Source organism: Photinus pyralis, unplaced genomic scaffold (assembly GCF_008802855.1).
Source record: "Photinus pyralis isolate 1611_PpyrPB1 unplaced genomic scaffold, Ppyr1.3 Ppyr1.4_LG5, whole genome shotgun sequence".
Lineage (NCBI taxonomy): Eukaryota > Metazoa > Arthropoda > Insecta > Coleoptera > Lampyridae > Photinus > Photinus pyralis.
The window spans coordinates 28,215,104-28,235,081 of NW_022170596.1; the positions used below are offsets into that span (position 1 = coordinate 28,215,104).

The 19,978-nt window shown below is 36.7% G+C and overlaps 2 protein-coding genes across 4 annotated transcripts; both read left to right on the forward strand.

Moving 5' to 3' along the window:
* The first annotated feature begins 5,626 nt into the window (after positions 1-5,626).
* LOC116170569 (26S proteasome non-ATPase regulatory subunit 7) lies at positions 5,627-6,911 on the forward strand. Its single transcript, XM_031487056.1, has 2 exons — positions 5,627-5,925; positions 5,977-6,911. Exons 1-2 carry the CDS (start codon positions 5,751-5,753, stop codon positions 6,765-6,767), a joined length of 966 nt encoding a protein of 321 aa, XP_031342916.1. The 5' UTR covers positions 5,627-5,750; the 3' UTR covers positions 6,768-6,911.
* A 339-nt stretch (positions 6,912-7,250) lies between these two features.
* LOC116170568 (sodium/potassium-transporting ATPase subunit beta-2-like) lies at positions 7,251-18,716 on the forward strand. 3 transcript variants are annotated; one of them, XM_031487055.1, is made up of 5 exons: positions 7,251-7,389; positions 17,563-17,823; positions 17,876-18,159; positions 18,225-18,396; positions 18,445-18,716. In XM_031487055.1, exons 1-5 carry the CDS (start codon positions 7,356-7,358, stop codon positions 18,546-18,548), a joined length of 855 nt encoding a protein of 284 aa, XP_031342915.1. In that variant the 5' UTR covers positions 7,251-7,355; the 3' UTR covers positions 18,549-18,716. The 3 variants fall into 3 exon arrangements, with proteins under 3 accessions (XP_031342915.1, XP_031342912.1, XP_031342913.1); XM_031487052.1 differs by lacking the exon at positions 7,251-7,389 and adding an exon at positions 10,836-11,067; XM_031487053.1 differs by lacking the exon at positions 7,251-7,389 and adding an exon at positions 14,437-14,694.
* Positions 18,717-19,978: the final 1,262 nt, after the last annotated feature.

Below are 19,978 nucleotides of genomic sequence, written 5' to 3' on the forward strand. Positions count from 1 at the left end.
CTTAAATGGCGCCCCCGTCGCTTTTTAGTTCGTCGAGTTTCCACCAGGGGCTTAAATGGCGCCACCGTCGCTTTTTAGTTCGTCGAGTTTTCACCAGGAGCTTAAATGGCGCCACCGTCGCTTTTTAGTTCGCCGAGTTTCCACCAGGGGCTTAAATGGCGCCACCGTCGCTTTTTAGTTCGTCGAGATTCCAACAGGAGCTTAAATGGCGCCACCGTCGCTTTTTAGTTCGTCGAGTTTTCACCAGGAGCTTAAATGGCGCCACCGTCGCTTTTTAGTTCGTCGAGTTTCCACCAGGGGCTTCAATGGCGCCACCGTCGCTTTTTAGTTCGTCGAGTTTCCACCAGGAGCTTAAATGGCGCCACCGTCGCTTTTTAGTTCGTCGAGTTTTCACCAGGAGCTTAAATGGCGCCACCGTCGCTTTTTAGTTCGTCGAGTTTCCACCAGGGGCTTAAATGGCGCCACCGTCGCTTTTTAGTTCGTCGAGTTTCCACCAGGGGCTTAAATGGCGCCACCGTCGCTTTTTAGTTCGTCGAGTTTCCACCAGGAGCTTAAATGGCGCCACCGTCGCTTTTTAGTTCGTCGAGTTTCCACCAGGAGCTTAAATGGCGCCACCGTCGCTTTTTAGTTCGTCGAGTTTTCACCAGGAGCTTAAATGGCGCCACCGTCGCTTTTTAGTTCGCCGAGTTTCCACCAGGGGCTTAAATGGCGCCACCGTCGCTTTTTAGTTCGTCGAGATTCCACCAGGAGCTTAAATGGCGCCACCGTCGCTTTTTAGTTCGTCGATTTTCCACCAGGAGCTTAAATGGCGCCACCGTCGCTTTTTAGTTCGTCGATTTTCCACCAGGAGCTTAAATGGCGCCACCGTCGCTTTTTAGTTCGTCGAGTTTCCACCAGGAGCTTAAATGGCGCCACCGTCGCTTTTTAGTTCGTCGAGATTCCACCAGGAGCTTAAATGGCGCCACCGTCGCTTTTTAGTTCGTCGAGTTTTCACCAGGAGCTTAAATGGCGCCACCGTCGCTTTTTAGTTCGTCGAGTTTCCACCAGGGGCTTCAATGGCGCCACCGTCGCTTTTTAGTTCGTCGAGTTTCCACCAGGAGCTTAAATGGCGCCACCGTCGCTTTTTAGTTCGTCGAGTTTTCACCAGGAGCTTAAATGGCGCCACCGTCGCTTTTTAGTTCGTCGAGTTTCCACCAGGAGCTTAAATGGCGCCACCGTCGCTTTTTAGTTCGTCGAGATTCCACCAGGAGCTTAAATGGCGCCACCGTCGCTTTTTAGTTCGTCGATTTTCCACCAGGAGCTTAAATGGCGCCACCGTCGCTTTTTAGTTTATCGAGATTCCACCAGGAGCTTAAATGGCGCCACCGTCGCTTTTTAGTTCATCGAGATTCCACCAGGAGCTTAAATGGCGCCACCGTCGCTTTTTAGTTCGTCGATTTTCCACCAGGAGCTTAAATGGCGCCACCGTCGCTTTTTAGTTCGTCGATTTTCCACCAGGAGCTTAAATGGCGCCACCGTCGCTTTTTAGTTCGTCGAGATTCCACCAGGAGCTTAAATGGCGCCACCGTCGCTTTTTAGTTCGTCGAGATTCCACCAGGAGCTTAAATGGCGCCACCGTCGCTTTTTAGTTCGTCGAGATTCCACCAGGAGCTTAAATGGCGCCACCGTCGCTTTTTAGTTACTCGATTTTCCACCAGGAGCTTAAATGGCGCCACCGTCGCTTTTTAGTTCGTCGAGATTCCACCAGGAGCTTAAATGGCGCCACCGTCGCTTTTTAGTTCGTCGAGATTCCACCAGGGGCTTAAATGGCGCCACCGTCGCTTTTTAGTTCGTCGATTTTCCACCAGGAGCTTAAATGGCGCCACCGTCGCTTTTTAGTTCGTCGAGATTCCACCAGGAGCTTAAATGGCGCCACCGTTGCTTTTTAGTTCGTCGAGATTCCACCAGGGGCTTAAATGGCGCCACCGTCGCTTTTTAGTTCCTCGATTTTCCACCAGGAGCTTAAATGGCGCCACCGTCGCTTTTTAGTTCGTCGATTTTCTACCAGGAGCTTAAATGGCGCCACCGTCGCTTTTTAGTTCGTTGATTTTCCACCAGGAGCTTAAATGGCGCCACCGTCGCTTTTTAGTTCGTCGAGATTCCACCAGGAGCCTAAATGGCGCCACCGTCGCTTTTTAGTTCGTCGATTTTCCACAAGGAGCTTAAATGGCGCCACCGTCGCTTTTTAGTTCCTCGATTTTCCACCAGGAGCTTAAATGGCGCCACCGTGCCTTTTAGTTCATCGAGATTCCACCAGGAGCTTAAATGGCGCCACCGTCGCTTTTTAGTTCCTCGAGATTTCACCAGGGTCTTAAATGGCGCCACCGTCGCTTTTTAGTTCGTCGAGGTTCCACCAGGAGCTTAAATGGCGCCACCGTCGCTTTTAGTTCATCGAGATTTCACCAGGGGCTTAAATGGCGCCACCGTCGATTTTTAGTTCGTCGAGATTCCCCAGGCTTAAATGGCGCCACCGTCGCTTTTTAGTTCATCGAGATTTCACCAGGGACTTAAATGGCGCCACCGTCGCTTTTTAGTTCATCGAGATTCCACCAGGAGCTTAAATGGCGCCACCGTCGCTTTTTAGTTCATCGAGATTCCCCAGGAGCTTAAATGGCGCCACCGTCGCTTTTTAGTTCATCGAGAATCCACCAGGAGCTTAAATGGCGCCAGTGTCGCTGTTTAGTTCATCGAGATTCCACCACGAGCTTAAATGGCGCCACCGTCGCTTTTTAGTTCATCGAGATTTCACCAGGGTCTTAAATGGCGCCAGCGTCGCTTTTTAGTTCATCGAGATTCCACCAGGAGCTTAAATGGCGCCACCGTCGCTTTTTAGTTCGTCGAGATTCCACCAGGAGCTTAAATGGCGCCACCGTCGCTTTTTAGTTCATCGAGATTTCACCAGGGGCTTAAATGGCGCCACCGTCGCTTTTTAGTTCATCGAGATTTCACCAGGGTGTTAAATGGCGCCACCGTCGCTTTTTAGTTCATCGAGATTTCACTAGGAGCTTAAATGGCGCCACCGTCGCTTTTTAGTTCATCGAGATTTCACCAGGGTCTTAAATGGCGCCACCGTCGCTTTTTAGTTCATCGAGATTTCACCAGGGGCTTAAAAGGCGCAACCGTCGCTTTTTAGTTACCTCACCTGAATAACAAAATAGGACCACTTACTACGTTGTGTTTTTAAAAGTCGCGACAAGATATGTGTTGCTTGTCGGAGTGAGGACCAAGTAAGGAATACAAATAAAACAAGTACATGCTTTAAAAACCGTTTAATCCAAATAATTTACATTGGTATGATTAAATTTAGAAAATGGTAGTTCACCGAGTACAAATATAACAATAGGCTGGGAAAAAAAGAACTGATCAAGAAAAAACCCAGCCAACAAATTAATATTGAACTTTATAACAAAATTGGTTATCTGTAATGGCATGAATGCATATTAGGATGGTTGTCAAGTACATTAATATAATGTTGAATCACAGGCTCCGCTGGAATTCCTAAAGAATCAATATTTCACACACATAACAAAAAAACAGTCATTAAAAACATTACATAATAAATTCATATAATAGGTTTGGATATTGGATGGCTAGTCCAAATCCCACACCGAGTAGTCTGTTGCTCTGGTCATAACATGCCAACATTGTTTGAAATCGCTAGGAGTTGGCCTCTCAGAAGAGCATTTCACACAGGAAGGATATCCCAATGGATACAACTAAACGAATTCATTAGCAATATCGACAAGATGGCTCTTTTCAAAGACACAAAAGAACGGTACATAAAATATATATCTCTGCGTATGTCAGTTCTGAACTTTAGCCAGCCTCTGCTACGTCAAATCGAGATATTAAATATCAATATCAAATATACGACAGTACATATTCGAAACAAGTCACCCTGCCAAATATTAATAATCATAATAATAATAATAATGTTTATTCCCACAAAAACAACTAATAGGAAAACAAAAATAAAATAAATAAAGAAAATAAGAATAATGTGGGAAAGGACTGCATTCAGTGTAGCAATACCCTGATCTTCCATGCAGCCCTGTCAAGCATAATATAATAGCAACACATATATATATATATATCAGTAACACCAATGAACGAACACTCACCACGCATTAAGAAAGAAAGAAAAAAAAAAAAATATATATATATAAATAAGAAGAAATGCTACAAAACCTATAACGGCAATGTATTTGATATTAGCAACTGGCACATTTTAGATTTGAATGATGATGGACTGAGCATTTTGAGAGACCGCGGAATAGCATTATATATTTTTACCACGTTATACGAAAACGATTTTTCAAAATAACGGGTACTGTGGGTGGGAATATCTAACAGACCCCTATGTCGTAAAAACAAATTATGCACATCCGTGCGGTAACTTAAACGGTCAAGCAAGTATCCAGGAGTTTGGAAATAAAATAATTTATGATAGAACACAGATGAATGCAATATTCTCCTTTGATGCATATTAAGCCACCCTGCTTCCACAATTTTGTGAGAGATGTGATCCCTACGTCCGATACCGTAAACAAATCTTAAGCATGCATTTTGCACTCTTTGGATCCTCGTCGCCGTGACTTGTTCAATACATGCCCCATAGACTACATCACAAAAATTAAAATGGGACAAAATCACAGAATTAGACAAATGCAATTTAATTTTAGGAGTAAGAATATTTCTATTGGGGTACAGTTTTCTTAGAGTCCCAAACGCTTTGCTTACACAGGCACTGACATGCTGTGTAAATTTAAGATCTGCATCCATGTTTAGACCCAAATTACGTGACATGTTCATTACAGGCAGCAACACATTTCGGAGATGAATTTTAATAAATGGTAGTGCACGCTCCCTAGCTAATTTACGACCGAAAATAATCACCCGGTTGAAATAAATAGTAGGAGCATAACGTTACATTTCACATTACAACAAAACCAAGGAACATGTCGTGGCGAAACATTAGTATCTCACTCGCCCCCAGATGAAGCACCCCGTATAAATAAACAGTAACAGCAGTTAGGTAGGAGAGCAAATTTGTATACTTATGCCAGTAGGAGCGTTCCAGTTTTATCACCGTAGTAGCCGTCCGGTTTATGAGCGATTCGTAGGTATTTGAAATGTCTTGGGTTACAATTTGTGAACGTGGGGCTTATACTGTCCTTTTCGGATTTTATACTGCTGCAGCGAAACGTGGCTCTTGGTATAACAACCTCAAAAGTCTGCGAGTTTAATGTACATTACGATTACGAATATCCACGACTACAGTGCCCTCTATCCGTGACCACTCATTTTGTATTGAAAGCATAGGGCTAATAAGTAGTTCATTGTACTATAAGGTCGTTTTCAGCTTTCGAAATTCAGTATGCGTATAACCAAAGCATCACAGTGAACCCCATTGAGTTAAGTTTTTCATTCTAAAGAAATAAGTGTGGTATCCAAAATGGCTTTAAATTTAGATTAAAATTAAGCATACACGAGGCGATTTAAATCCAAATTCCACACCTTTTTTTATAAATAAGAATATTATTAAGCGTTAAAGTTTGCAAACCCAGCTCCTGTGCAAAAATGTAGGCGGGGAAATCTTGCAACATGGCTTTGGATGAATATTTGACAACCGCCATTGGGTTATTAAGCATTTTCATAAAACAGAAACTTCATTTATTTGGTCTCCTTGCGGTAATAAGTTTATTTGAACGATGCCTAGTCAAGAAACAACGACAAATAAAGTGGTCGTGCACCCTTTAGTGTTGTTAAGTGTCGTAGACCATTTTAATAGAATGGGAAAGATCGGTAACCAAAAAAGGGTTGTGGGTGTACTCTTGGGTTCCTGGAGGGCTAAAGGAGTTTTAGATGTTTCCAACAGTTTTGCCGGTAAGATTTAACAGCATCGTTGAGTGATAGTCATTTTTTTATTATGTGCAGTGCCGTTTGACGAAGACGATAAGGATAAATCGGTTTGGTTTCTCGATCACGACTACCTTGAGAATATGTACGGCATGTTTAAGAAAGTAAATGCGAGAGAAAAAGTTGTTGGGTGGTATCATACGGGCCCCAAATTGAATCAGAATGATATCTCAATAAACGAGTTAATAAGACGATATTGTCCTAATTCGGTACTGGTTATAATTGACGCTAAGCCAAAAGATTTGGGACTACCGACAGAGGCTTATCAAGCAGTTGAAGAGGTACATGACGATGGTTCTCCAACATCCAAAACATTTGAACATGTACCTAGCGAAATTGGTGCGGAAGAAGCTGAAGAAGTTGGTGTTGAACATTTGTTGCGTGACATTAAAGATACTACAGTCGGTACGCTTTCGCAAAGAATTACAAATCAATTGTTAGGGCTTAAAGGTTTAAATTCTCAGTTGAAAGATATACGTGATTATTTAGTACAAGTTAGCGAGTTAAAGTTGCCTATTAACCATCAAATTATTTATCAGCTACAAGATATATTTAATTTATTACCAGATATCAATCATGACAGTTTCCATAAATCTTTCTATGTTAAAAACAATGATCAAATGTTAGTTGTATACTTAGCTGCCATGGTCCGTTCCATTGTCGCATTGCATAATTTAATAAATAACAAACTCACAAACAGAGATGCAGAAGAAGGTAAAAAGGAAGAAAAGAAGGATAAAGACGGTAAGGAGAAGGATAAAGAAAAGAAGGATGAAAAAGAAATGAAGAAAGAGGAGAAGAAAAAGTAAAGAAATGAGTGTGTGATATTTAATTTGTTTGTATACTAGCTATAAGTTAATTTTTTGGATCGGGCCTTACTTTTGAAAATTCTGAATGTCTGTAATACTATTGTTTTTAACATAATATTGCATAATTACAATACTAATGCTGAATGGTGGGTTTTTTTATTATTTTTTTTATTTTACAATTATATAATTATACAAATGACGATATAAATTCAATGGTAATGCTTTATAATTTCGTTGATGTAGGGTTTAGAAATTATCTAGTTATGATTAAAGTTCGGTTATAATTAACTTGGACTATTATTTGTTTGTTGATTAGGTACCACTTGTTCACATGACATGCCAGAGGTCATTTTTTCCTTGCCCCGATAGACATGGTTACTGTAGTTTGGTCCATGAGCACCAGTTTCCAAATGTTTGCATTGGCAGATTGTCATGCTATGAATGGATCTGCTAATTTATAACTACTGCTTGAATGTAAATAAAAGTGATTGTCACCCATAAAAAAAAAGAATGTAATCATCTGGTGCATGAACTGTTAATTCTGTTGCGTTCGTGCTTATAGCGAAGAGGACCACCACAGAACAGGGGATGTGTTCTCTGAGGCACCACTTCACAAAAATCTGTATGTAGTCTTTGTATACCTTTCATTAAATAAAACTACGAATATGCTCTGGGCATGCCCAATCATATATGCATCTACCCATCAATTTCAAAGGTTTTTTTAAAATGTTCAATGTAACCTTAAACATTTTGGCATGCTTATACGATCAAAACTGTCTGTCATCCTCTAACACACACGGTAGACCTCACCCATATTCTTATACAGGTGCATATTGGCCAGCTGTTTAAATTACTAAACCAGCGGCTTATGTTTTTTCTAGTTGGTGGTTCAATGTACCAAATTTAGTGCCCACTGCACTGTAACTGGATGTCCCATTTTAAAACTATATGCTACATGGCTACGCAGTAGATATTGCCATCTCACATCCAACTAACAGCATACGTATGTACGTTAAAAAAACATTGAAACTTCCTCTTTTCATTGGTATAGAGGTATAGAGCAGATTATTCATTTTGAATTTCAGAATTTGTACCTACTTTAAGGCTGTACAGTACATACACAACGGAGTATGTAAAGTTGCCTATTGTCAATCGCCAAATTTGGCCATTTATAATATTAATTTGTGATTGATGGCAGAAACATACACTTAGACCAATTATTATGCACATTTTCTACCTGTATAAACCAAGCGGCGACGGAAGCTATCTTTTCGCGCTTTTGAGGAAAAGTTTTAAGTTGTTTTTCCAATATAACTTATCTATAAATGAAGTTGGAACAATTTCCAAAATTGAGATAAGTTCGTAAACTTAATATCTAGGCAATAACGCCAGGAAAACTTATTTCCATTTTTCTTTTCCAAAATATGGCACCCTAACAGCCCTCGTCGTTACCCTTAAAAAAAGATTATTTTAGTAAACCCCGGCGTTATTGTCTAGCTAAAGCATTCACCTTTCACAGGAATATTCGACCCCTTCTTCATCTTCACTCAGAATTCAGATATCGTGGAACGATATCAAGCGTTTTCGGGCAACGGAACCGGTGTACTGTCGGTCCAGCCTTAATACGCATTTTTAAAATTCGGTCCATCATTTAGAAATGACCCCTGCATTGAAGACATTTTGTATAAAATTACTTTATAGGTATACAGCGTGACAAGTTGACGACAAGAGAGGGAAATAACATGGGAAAATAGATTTTTGGCAATTCCTGCTCCCCATTTCATCCTACAAGAAAAATAAAAATATCCTCCGGGTATGATAATTAAAATATCCATCGGATGACATAAAAATACGCAACTGTGAGGTCTCATGCAAGCCTAAAAATTAGTAAAAACTGGTTGGCCATGGAGTGACAAATGCGGTGGGTAAATCATGGCCAACCAATCTTTTTACCAACTTTTTGGAGTTATTAATTTAACTTTCATACTTTTAAAAAAGGGCTTAGGCACACTTTTTTGGTGACATCTAATGCCGATTGTAATTATCTTATCCGAGGGTGTTTTATTTTTTCGTTAGGTTCAAATGGGTAGCAGGAATTGCCGAAAATCTATTTTCCCATGTTATTTCCCTATGTACCGCCGTATATAATCACAGATTTTTTAAATCTGTGGTATAATTCAATCCTTTATTGTAATTTGGATGAATGTATAAAATTGTAAATAGATATAAATATTGAAATTATTGTTCGTTTGCGCTCATTTTGGTGGAGTTCAATATGCACCCACTTTTTCATTTAGAAGTCTGATCGAAAAAGTACAAATTGATTTGGATTCTACGCACCAAAATTAACAAGAAAAAGTGTTTTCCCGAGAGATTTTGGTGTAGTCGATTTTTGGTAAAAAAGGAAGGTTATACACTGCCTTTTTTTGAGGCCCGATAAAAAAATTGTCTCAGATCGACCTGGAAACAAAATTTTCTTATAGAACGTGGCCTGTAGATTCCATAATTTCAAACAGTTCCAAGATTGGGCTACTAGATCAAAAGTTACAGCCCTTTTTTTGAATTTTTTTTCGAAATTGGTTTTTAGTTCATAACATTTGATTGAGAAGTCTAATCGAAAAAGTATGAATCGTTTTGGATTCTACGCACCAAAATTAATAAGAATAAGTGTTTTCCCGAGAAATTTGGGTGTAGTCGATTTTTGGAAAAAAAGGAAGGTTAATCACTGCCTTTTTTTGAGGCTCCAACAAAAAATTGTCTCAGATCAACCGGAAAAAAACATTTTCTTATAGAATATGGCCTGTAAATTCCATAATTTCAAACAGTTCCAAGATTGAGCTACTATATAGATCAAAAGTTACAGCCCTTTTTTTTTTAATTTCTTTCGAAATTGGTTTTTAGCTCATAACTTTTGATTGAGAAGTCTAATCAAAAAAGTACGAATCGTTTTGGATTCTACGCACCAACATTAATAAGAAAAAGTGTTTTCCCGAGAAATTTGGGTGTAGTCGATTTTTGGAAAAAAAAGGAAGGTGTACCTACACATCCTCTCTGGGAAATGTGCTCAAAGAATCAATAACACCTGTTGCAAATAGATAAAATGAATAATTTGCTAAATGTAGAAAAAGTCACTGATAAACATACGGGCGCTCAAATACCTTTACACCACATTTGCCAAGCAGTTAAGCCCTCGGTCCTAGTACGTCACTATTGTATGCGATTCAACGTCTTCATTTGTAACCGAATTGTCTATAGGTACTATAGGTATTGCAGTTCTGGAATTATGGTTACTAGGACCCAGTCGAGGTTCCCATTGAATGTATACCAGTTGCGATTAAACAATTACGATCTAATTGGTTCAATTACATAATTGTCTTTGAAATATATAGTTTCATAGGGACAATTATGCAACAATTTTAATTTTAAGTAACCTTGCTGCTGCTTATTGGGATATATAATGTATAAGGAAAATTGGCGTATGCAGTAGTGTACGGTTTTAATTCAATGATTGATGTGTACCTAATTTACTTCTTCCTTTCTAATGTCTGCTAAGTACCAGACGTACCTAACTTTACACTTACAAAACGTTCCTTAAAATAAACGCAGAATTACCACAACTATTCAATCAAAACGCCGTTGCGTGGTTTGCTCTAAAAAATTGCTTCAAAACCAATAGTTGAGTTTCCTAGCGAAAACAGTTTTATGTTAAAATAGCACAATTATATACCTAGGTAGGTAAATCGGTTAGAACTGGAGATAAGAAGTTAGCAAAATGTAGGTACTGTATTTCATTTTACAATTAAAGGAATTGGAATGAGGAAGTTCTACTATTTTTCATTGCACAAAGAAGAATAATCTTCATATAGAGAATGTTGTAATAGAAAACGCATTATTGTTTATCGTAATTTAATAAATTACCAGCACGTGCCAAAAGTAACTACCTACCAAATACCGTTCCTTTCAATCTGAAAATTTTTAGAACTTCTGTGGAGGATGTAATCATGTATACGAAATTGTTAATATCCGGACCCTCCTACTATCTCTCGTTTGCAGTTCTGAATTAGTGTAGAGTTAACTTTTGCCGTTAAGGTTCTCTATATTCCTTTCTCAAGAATGCCGATCGCAAATAGTACAAGAAAATTTTCCGTTGCCATTCATAAGCAAGATGAATTGCTATCGACTCAAAACACTTATTTTGTAAAACCCGAAGATATGAAATTGACTAGTAAGGAAAAAATTAAGAGATTCTTTTGGGATCCCAAAGAAAAAAGCTTTTTCGGCAGGAACGCTACTAGTTGGTGTAAGTAATGATATTTTAATTGTTTTCTCTATTTCGACAGTAGCACACTTAATACATATCTAAAAAGATAAAGAGACTATAATATAAGACCCTATGTAATACGTCTATTGTGCTGGATAACTGAACAATATAAATTAAAATGGAACTTTTAAAACTTGTAGGTAGTAGGTACCTACATTTATATTGTATACTATAACTTATGAGAAGATGAGAAGAAACCGTCGCATTCCAACAAGTGGCTAAAAAGTATTTTGACATGTGACTGACGATGCATGTGACCCGCCATCTGTGCTGAAGATGGAAACTATAAGGGTTACGTTAGTAACTACCACTATATTCCATATTCAAAAGTGTCTGCGTTCAGTATAGGTCATATCTTATATGTACTAGGTATATAATGTACGTTAGGTGAGTTTACCGTTGAAAATTGCTTAGAGTCCCTACATTTATAAAAGCGATAACCACATGATGAGCGCTCGTAATAAAATACCAAATAAAATAACTGTAGTTTCCTAATACATATATGTAATTTAACATTGTCGCTAATTTTCATTTTACTTACTTAACTTCATTAAAATTAAGAAATTGCTCATTCAATTGGTCTTAGTCTATATAAACGGAATTTTTACTCAAGGTTAGATTTAGATATGCAATATGTTCAAACCCAAAAAGGGATTCAAATCGAAGTCGGCACTATCTATTGCTACAACTTTGTTATTATTGTATCTAAGAAGTTGGTTAAATAGGAAATATGTTGAATGAGAAAAACAATCGCACATCGGGTGATCAAGATATTCAACAAAGTAGGTACCTATTCTTTTTTTTTAATGGAACTTGAACTTGCTGTATATTTTGAAAAAAAAATCAAATTCTGAAAAAATATGTTTAGGTAACATCTTAAATTGCACTCAAAGGAACTAGAACCATTTAAAGTTCTTTATTTAGTTTACTACAAAAAAAACTGCATAAAATTCAGTGATAAATAAACGCAGTCGGCTCATACTTTACACAAAAGAAACAAGTTAAAAAAGAAAGAATTTACAAAATTTTCATTTGCCATTTGTAAGATGCAACTTCCGTTAAAGTTTGGTAAAAATCCGTCCACAAATAAGAAAGTTAGCACTACGCATGCACAACCTACTATTCTTTATAAATTATTGACACGTCATTTTAATTTGATTTTATAAGAAGCATCTTAGCGTATAAAATTGATAAGCACAAAAATCCGGTACAACTGAATACCAAACGATTCTCGAGATCTTCACGCATCCATATCATTTTTACACCACGTACACCTTAAGGGGTTGATTCTGTCCCACCACATCGGCATAACTTGTAAAACAAATTTTCTGAATTGGCATTAATTTTACTTTTATTCGAGATGCTTACATAGAAAAATCGAAATTTTTTTTGTATACCGCATATAGTTGGCATATTCTAACACAGAAAACCGGATATTCATAATATGTTCTTTGTAACAAGAATATTGTAAAAGAAACCCTTTTGTTGGAGCTAGGTTTGGGTTACTTTTTGACCCGCGTTAGTCTACCTATACATACACGGTGTCCATTTTTCGAGTGCCACTATGGGGATCTCGTTTACCTGAAGAGATAGAGAGTTGGTTAAATGGGGGCAAAGTTGCGAATTTTCGTGCTGAATAATAACCTGAAGAGAAATGAAAAATATCTTTAGTAGTTTTGAAAATATCGCAAAAAAACATTATTCAGACACTTTTTAATTTTTCGGGAAGAGTGCTTTGGAAAAACAAAACGTTCTTTTATCGTGAACAAAAGTTTGACAGTTTGATCTGTCTGGTTGGAGCGTTGGCAGGGAACTAGTTGAGTTGAGATTTTCATCTGAATATAATTGAACCTTCGTTTTGCAAGAAAATTATAATTCAAATTAGAGCAAAATACTTAACAATAAATATTTTCGCAATAATTCTAGCACAAACGTAATTTACACTACTTGAAATAAGTCAACCTTTTGTTCACAACAAAAGAACGTTTTGTTTTTCCAAAGCACTCTTCGCAGAAAATGAAAATTGTAATTTTAGGAAAAATGTGAACCATACGATGTGTGATATATCGTTGTAAAGAGAAAAAAAGACGTAATCTCAAAATGTCAAAATCCAAAACGACGCCCATTAGAAAAATTAAAGTTGCCACTTGTTTCTCCGTCATCTTTAAAGTTATTGAAAATGGGATGCCACATTCCAAATCTCCATTAAGAAGTGTCTGAATAATGTGTTAATTAGAATTGTCTAGAACGATTAGTTTACTATGAAAAAATTAAAAACGAAAATCAGATATTTTCTTTCTTTTTTGCAATATTTTCAAAACTATTGAAGATATTTAAATTTCTTTTCAGATTATTATTCAACACGAAAATTCGCAACTTTGCCCTCATTTAACCAAATGTCTATCTCTTAAGATATGCGAGATTCCCATAGTGGCACTAGAAAAATGGACACCGTGTATAGTTGGAAAAACAATAGCGACCTTTCTTATATTCTTAAGAACAAGTGTGCCATTTTTAAAGGAATCGGAGGTTTCTAAACACAGTTACTGTGCACACGGACAGACAGACAGACAGAAATACAAAATTGTAATGAGGATCGTTAATCTTAAACGGCAAAAGTGTAAAATTAACTTTTTTAGTAGAACGCAAAAAAATTCTTTCCTTTCATTCTGTTCTCGACATATTCGCGCTTGAAGTTTTGACCCTTTCATTAGACATGCTTAGTCCAGATATTTCAATAGCCCTAGTGAGTACTCTCCACCGTCATTCCAATGTCGAGATATTCGCGTTGCAAGTTTTGACATCACCAATGGGTATTGATATGCCAAAGAAGAATAATTTGAACCAATAAGCTTTTCTATAATCACGGAATAGGAACAAACCAAGTAATTATAAAGATAAGCGATACAGAGTGTAATAACGAAAAAACGGAAAGAACTATTCAAAATTTCACTTTTGGAATCAAAACGGTACCTAGTGCCTAAATACAATGCATACCGATTTGCAATTTTTTGACAAGTTCGGTATTACGGTTGGGGAACTTAATACACCTGGTGGACGCATTTCCCGCGTATTGTTTATGAGCAAATGGCACACCTTTATAAGTACCTATTTTACACAAATTAAGATCTAAGATCTTTATTTCCTGCTACGAGGGATACCTCTGGCTTAGATATATTTACATTCATAAATATATGATATATACTACTGGTACAATGGCGCTTACAATTACAATAAAATCACACGTTCCTCTTCTGTGAATCACTTAATTGACCTCTCATTTAACCTGTAGTCCAGTAAGTAGTGGGGAGGCAGGTGTTTCGTTCAAGCTTGCGGTGTTGCCGGCGTTTCTTTACCTTACTTGGTACAACAATACAACAGACAGAATAACAACCAAAGAAATGACCGTCCTCGGTGATATCACTACGTTAGAATTACACCTCGCCCACCTTCCGAAAGTGTAGTGTCACATTTGTTTTTAGTACTAAAATATAAATATGACTGTCGATAGCCAATACAATAAACAACGGCACGTCGGTTTTTACTTTCAGCAGTTATACGATCCTAAAACGAAAACATTTGCTGGACGTAACGCTGAAGGTTGGGGTAAGCATTTTGTTTATTTACGAACTGAATTTACCAGTCATTAATACTACTCGATCCGATTGTCTGTTGTTTCTTTTATGCTCGTTTATTATTTTTAATGAGCTCGTTTTATTGATCTCTGCACTGCATTTACTGCGTGAGATTTCGTACGTTAAAAATTTAATGGGCTGGGTACGTTATACAGGGTGTCGTAACAACGAAACTGGATAAAAATGTAAATAGATCTCTGAAAGTTTGAAACATTGATTAATGATTATCCACATTGTACACAATAATTAATTTCTTAATGACAGTTAATGAACGATATTAATTTTATAAGTTCCAAGAACAAATATTCAAATCCGCTTAACTTTTATTTGAAAAGAAGGTAATTTTAAAAATCTGTTCACAATCCCTTAAAGATACGAAGTCAGTTTAAATGGGGAGAAAGTTGAGAATTTTGGAGCCCCACCTAGAAACTGTTGGAATTCCGAATATTTTCGGAAATTACCAGAAAAAACGAAATTCGATACTTACTTTCTTTTGTGTGACTTTATTTGAAGAGATTTTTGGGATTGCAATTGTTTCTCGCCTACTAACTGGCATAATTAAATTTTAACTCTGAAGTTTGTATCACACTTAGTTATTTAACACTACCACCGTAGTGGTGGCTATGAAGTGGCAGCATCTTTGCAGTGAGAAAAAAATGTCTTTTATGAATGTAATATTATACAGGGTCATTTCATAAACGAGCCATTATTGACGAGAACTATAAGTTCAAGCAGCGAAAATTTGACGTTTAAACATTCGCATAATAAAAACAAAAGAATAACATCAAGCGACTTAATTTTTTTATCAATTTTCCACAAGAAGTAACTAAAACATGGAATATCTCGGAAACCCTTTGAAGCAGCTTTTCACATTATGTATCAAATTAAAGGTCTGGGGGGTGCCATTTGAAAAAATAGAATTACGGGTATTTAAATGTTTAAAAGTTGAGAGCTTTGAAAAAGTGGCGTAGTCTCACTTTTTTAGACTGTTACGCATACCATAAGAAAATTCCATCTTTCCTTAATAAAGCATTGAAAACTGTTTTCCAATATATCTCACCGTTTTCGAATAATAAATTTTTAAAATTACCCCTGCAAATTCAATTTTTGACACAAAAACTTGAATATCGGCGAAGCCCTTGGAGCAAAGAGTCAACTATGGTGTATTGTTGTACTCCAAATTCAACGTAGAATCCGAAAATGTAGAAAAAAATAGGGGGTCCCTATTTAAAATAACAAAGTTGATGGCTACTTCCGGTATTTCCGGAAGTGGCGCCATCTTGAAAATATTTTAGTTCAATTCGTCATGTGCCAAAACCCTTAAAGGACTTATCAGTTTATTTCCATTTTCAAAGGTTTTCCATATCTTCATATATTCATTTTTTAGCATATTGTTTTTTTTTTTAATACAGTATATCTGCGTTAATTCCGTCCGTCTGGACACTCAGCACTTAGATCATTTTTTAAAAAAATGCAAGCTCGTGTGATTGATGAAGTCGCTGAATAATGAAATAATAAAACAAACGATGACGTAGGTTGGGGAAATAATATTAGTTCGCCAACCTACGTCATCGTTTGTTTTATTATTCCATGCAACCCCGGTATTTAAAAAAATAAAATCGTTGATGGCTTCAAAAACCGAACCCTAGAATTTAATTAGTTACGCCAAGAAAAAGTTGCAATGAGAATTTTGTTTTCAAAAATCTCTTCACATACGGTTCGGTCCCAATGTAATTTTGCGTTTATTTAACCGACTCTCAATCTCCTAGGGTTTTGAGATCTCAATGGTCAATCTCAAATTTGGACTACCCCTCACACAGCAAATGTCGTGGAATTTTTGTCATTTTTATTGACAGGCCAAAAATTACAGTGACATTTTTTCGAATTCATAAAACTTAATATCTGATTCGTGATTGAGTGGTTGCCGAGAAAAAATGCAAGTTTTACCACTTTTTAGAGGGCAAATCCCAAACGCAACACGTTGAGGCCCAATTTTTTTCCTACATACTTATTATATTATGTTATACCCTGTATATGTTGAATGGGTGCCCTTGAGAATAAACAAACATATACAGGATGGTGACTTGCGTAACGCATCATAGGGATTTCAATGTAAAATTCATAACATGCGATTATTGGCTCCCCAAATTATTTTAGAGTAAAAATGTAGTAGGAAAAAATTTTTTACGTCAATCAACCGTATTAGTTTACAATTTTTTGCATAATAAAGACGAAAAATTGAAAAAATAAAACCCTCATCTTTTTCAATAATCTGTGATGCCATGGAATTTTATAATACAAAAACTACGCCAATATCCGTCATGCCATGGAATGTCTGCTATAAAACAAATCAAATTCTATCAAAAAGTATTATATTTAGAAGAACCAATTCAACGATAAAGAAAGACCAAATTACTAAAAACGGTTTCCTAATATAACAATTTACAATAAATTTGCGAATAAGTCACCATTAACTGCAAGACAGTAACAAAGTCGATCATAAAATACATTTCGAACTGCTGCTAATTAATAACTGGATACCATTTGTTTTAGAAAATTCCATGGCATCGCAGATTATTGAAAACGATTCGAGTTTTATTTTTCCAATTTTCCGTCTTTATATGAAAAAAATTGAAAACTAATACGGTTGATTGGCGTAAAAAAATTTTTTCTACAAAAAACCTTAATACATTTTTTCCCTAAAATAATTTGGGGAGCCAATGAATTTTACATTAAAATCCCTATGATGCGTTACGCAAGTCACCACCCTGTATAAACTAATCACAAGAAATTGATATTACTTTGCATATGATTCTTGTACTAAATGTAATTTTTTCAGCCAAAATCATCATTTTCTACCTTGTATTCTATGGAATGCTAGCAGCCTTAGTGGCAATATGCATGTGGGTGTTTTACCAAACGTTAGACCCTCGAATTCCGAAATGGCAATTGGATCGTTCAATCATCGGTACGAATCCCGGTTTAGGTTTTCGTCCAATGCCCACACAAGACAATATTGAAAGTACGCTCATATGGTTTCAGGCGTCTAATAAAACAAATTATTTGAAATGGGTTAAAAATCTCAATGAGTTTTTAGACAGTAGGTATTTGCAAGGTTTTATTTATCTCGGTAAACTGATCCGATCTTACAGAGTATTACACACCGGGCAAGCTTGAAAAAGGTACAGCGTCGACTACTGGTTGTAGTTACGAACAATTTCCGAAACCAGGTGAAGTTTGCGATGTAGATGTTAAAGTATGGTCCAAATGTGGACGAGAAAAATTTTTTGATTATCATCGCAATTCGCCTTGCATCTTTTTGAAGTTAAACAAAATTTATGGATGGTTACCCGACTATTATAAGGATGTAAGAGAGCTACCAAATGATATGCCTTTGCAACTCAAATTACACATTGGCAACACATCACAAATTATGGTATGTATTGAGCATTTTTGCTTCCAGATTTTGTTTTAAAATGGATTCTTTTAATTTTCTTTTAGAGAAACACCGTATGGATTAGTTGCGAGGGTGAGAATCCAGCCGATGTCGAATATTTAGGTCCCATAGCCTATCATCCGGAAATACAAGGGTTCCCAGGGTACTATTTCCCATATAAAAATGGTGAAGGTTACTTAAGTCCGCTTGTCGCAGTGCAATTTCTTAGGCCCACTAGTATGTATCTTTTTTTTGTTAATGCATTTTTAAGTTTACGTTTTTTAGGTGGGATCGTAATTAACATCGAATGCAAAGCCTGGGCTAAAAATATAAAACATAATCGTCAAGATCGATTAGGTTCGGTACATTTCGAACTATTAATTGATTAGTTTTAACATTGACTTATTAATGTAGGGTTTAAAAATATCTAAAGACTTGTGCCTTTTTTTAAGAAAAGAGATACGCACAGAAAGATCATATTGTTCAATAATTTATAAAAGCCAAATGGTAATTTTTGGAATAAGATTGTTACGTAATAAAGTACAATTTTGTTATGTCGCATGTTTTATTATTATATCTATAATTTTAGGGTGATATAGAAAAATGTATTCATTTGTTATTTGTATACCTTTAAGAATTGTATGTGATATCATGGCCCGTATGAATAAAATGAAGCATATGCTTATACTTGCAAAATTCAAAGTAAATACTCGGAAGTGCTCCTTCACACTGGGCGACTTAGCAGCGCTGCTGAGCAGGAGGACAGGACGCAATGCAGCGCTGCTAAACAGACCAGTATAAAGGGGCACTTACGAGTATTTACTTTGAATTTTGCAAGTATAAGCATATGCTTCATTTTATTCATACGGAACGGACCAATATGTTGTATTGTAATGGATTATTAAGTCGAAAGTTGAGGTATGGAAATGGGAAGTTCTAAGAACAGGCAATGACTTGTGGCTCTAGAGCTATGTATTTTAAGGAGAGTTGTAGTGTCTCATTGTATATGACTTACAACACAATCTAGACGGAGCAAGGTTTAGAGCTGACGTTTACGATGGTTTGAGAGTGAGGTGTGTGGTGGAATGCAAGGGGTTTTTTTATAAATCCATCGACTGTACTCGTACTATTTAACAGGAAGAGAATCTCATGGAAGCTGAACCGTCTTTTTCTTTACAGGACAATCTAGTCACCTAGACAGATCTTTGGCAAATAAATCACCAACTTTTGGCATTCACAAATTTGAACACTACTCCGTTTATTGATTTCCCGGTTCCAATGGAAGACCAAAGTAACTGACTAGCAATTTGAATTGGCACCTGTGATTTCTACACATCTTTGGAAATTTTTGTTTTTGTTCTCTTCCTGGCATATTATTATATGTGTGAGAAATAAAGACTATTATTATTATTAAAATAATAAGGAACAAGGGGTATCAGGTCACTGTGAGCCTGTGGGTATACGATGTTTGGGAAAAAGAGGGGACTAACGCTAAAAATCATCAATTGGTTATACAGAGAGGTGACTTGCGTAACGCATCATAGGGATTTCAATGTAAAATTCACAACATGCGATTATTGGATTATTATTTTCCAGCAAAAATGTATTAAAAGTTTTTTGTAGAAAAAATTTTTTTACGCCAATCAACCGTATTTATTGGTTTTCAATTTTTTGCATAATAAAGACGGAAAATTGGAAAAATAAAACCCCCATCTTTTTCAATAATCTGCGATGCCATGGAATTTTATAATAAAAAAAACTACGCCAATATCCGTCATGCCATGGAATGTCAGCTATAAAACAAATGAAATTCTATCAC

Coding starts and splice junctions, on each gene's coding strand:
- LOC116170569 (XM_031487056.1), top strand. CDS start 5,751: ATGCCTAGTCAAGAAACAACGACAAATAAAGTGGTCGTGCACCCTTTA. Junction 5,926..5,976: donor TGTTTCCAACAGTTTTGCCG/GTAAGATTTAAC, acceptor TATTATGTGCAG/TGCCGTTTGACGAAGACGAT.
- LOC116170568 (XM_031487052.1), top strand. CDS start 10,881: ATGCCGATCGCAAATAGTACAAGAAAATTTTCCGTTGCCATTCATAAG. Junction 11,068..17,562: donor CAGGAACGCTACTAGTTGGT/GTAAGTAATGAT, acceptor TAATTTTTTCAG/CCAAAATCATCATTTTCTAC. Junction 18,397..18,444: donor GCAATTTCTTAGGCCCACTA/GTATGTATCTTT, acceptor TACGTTTTTTAG/GTGGGATCGTAATTAACATC.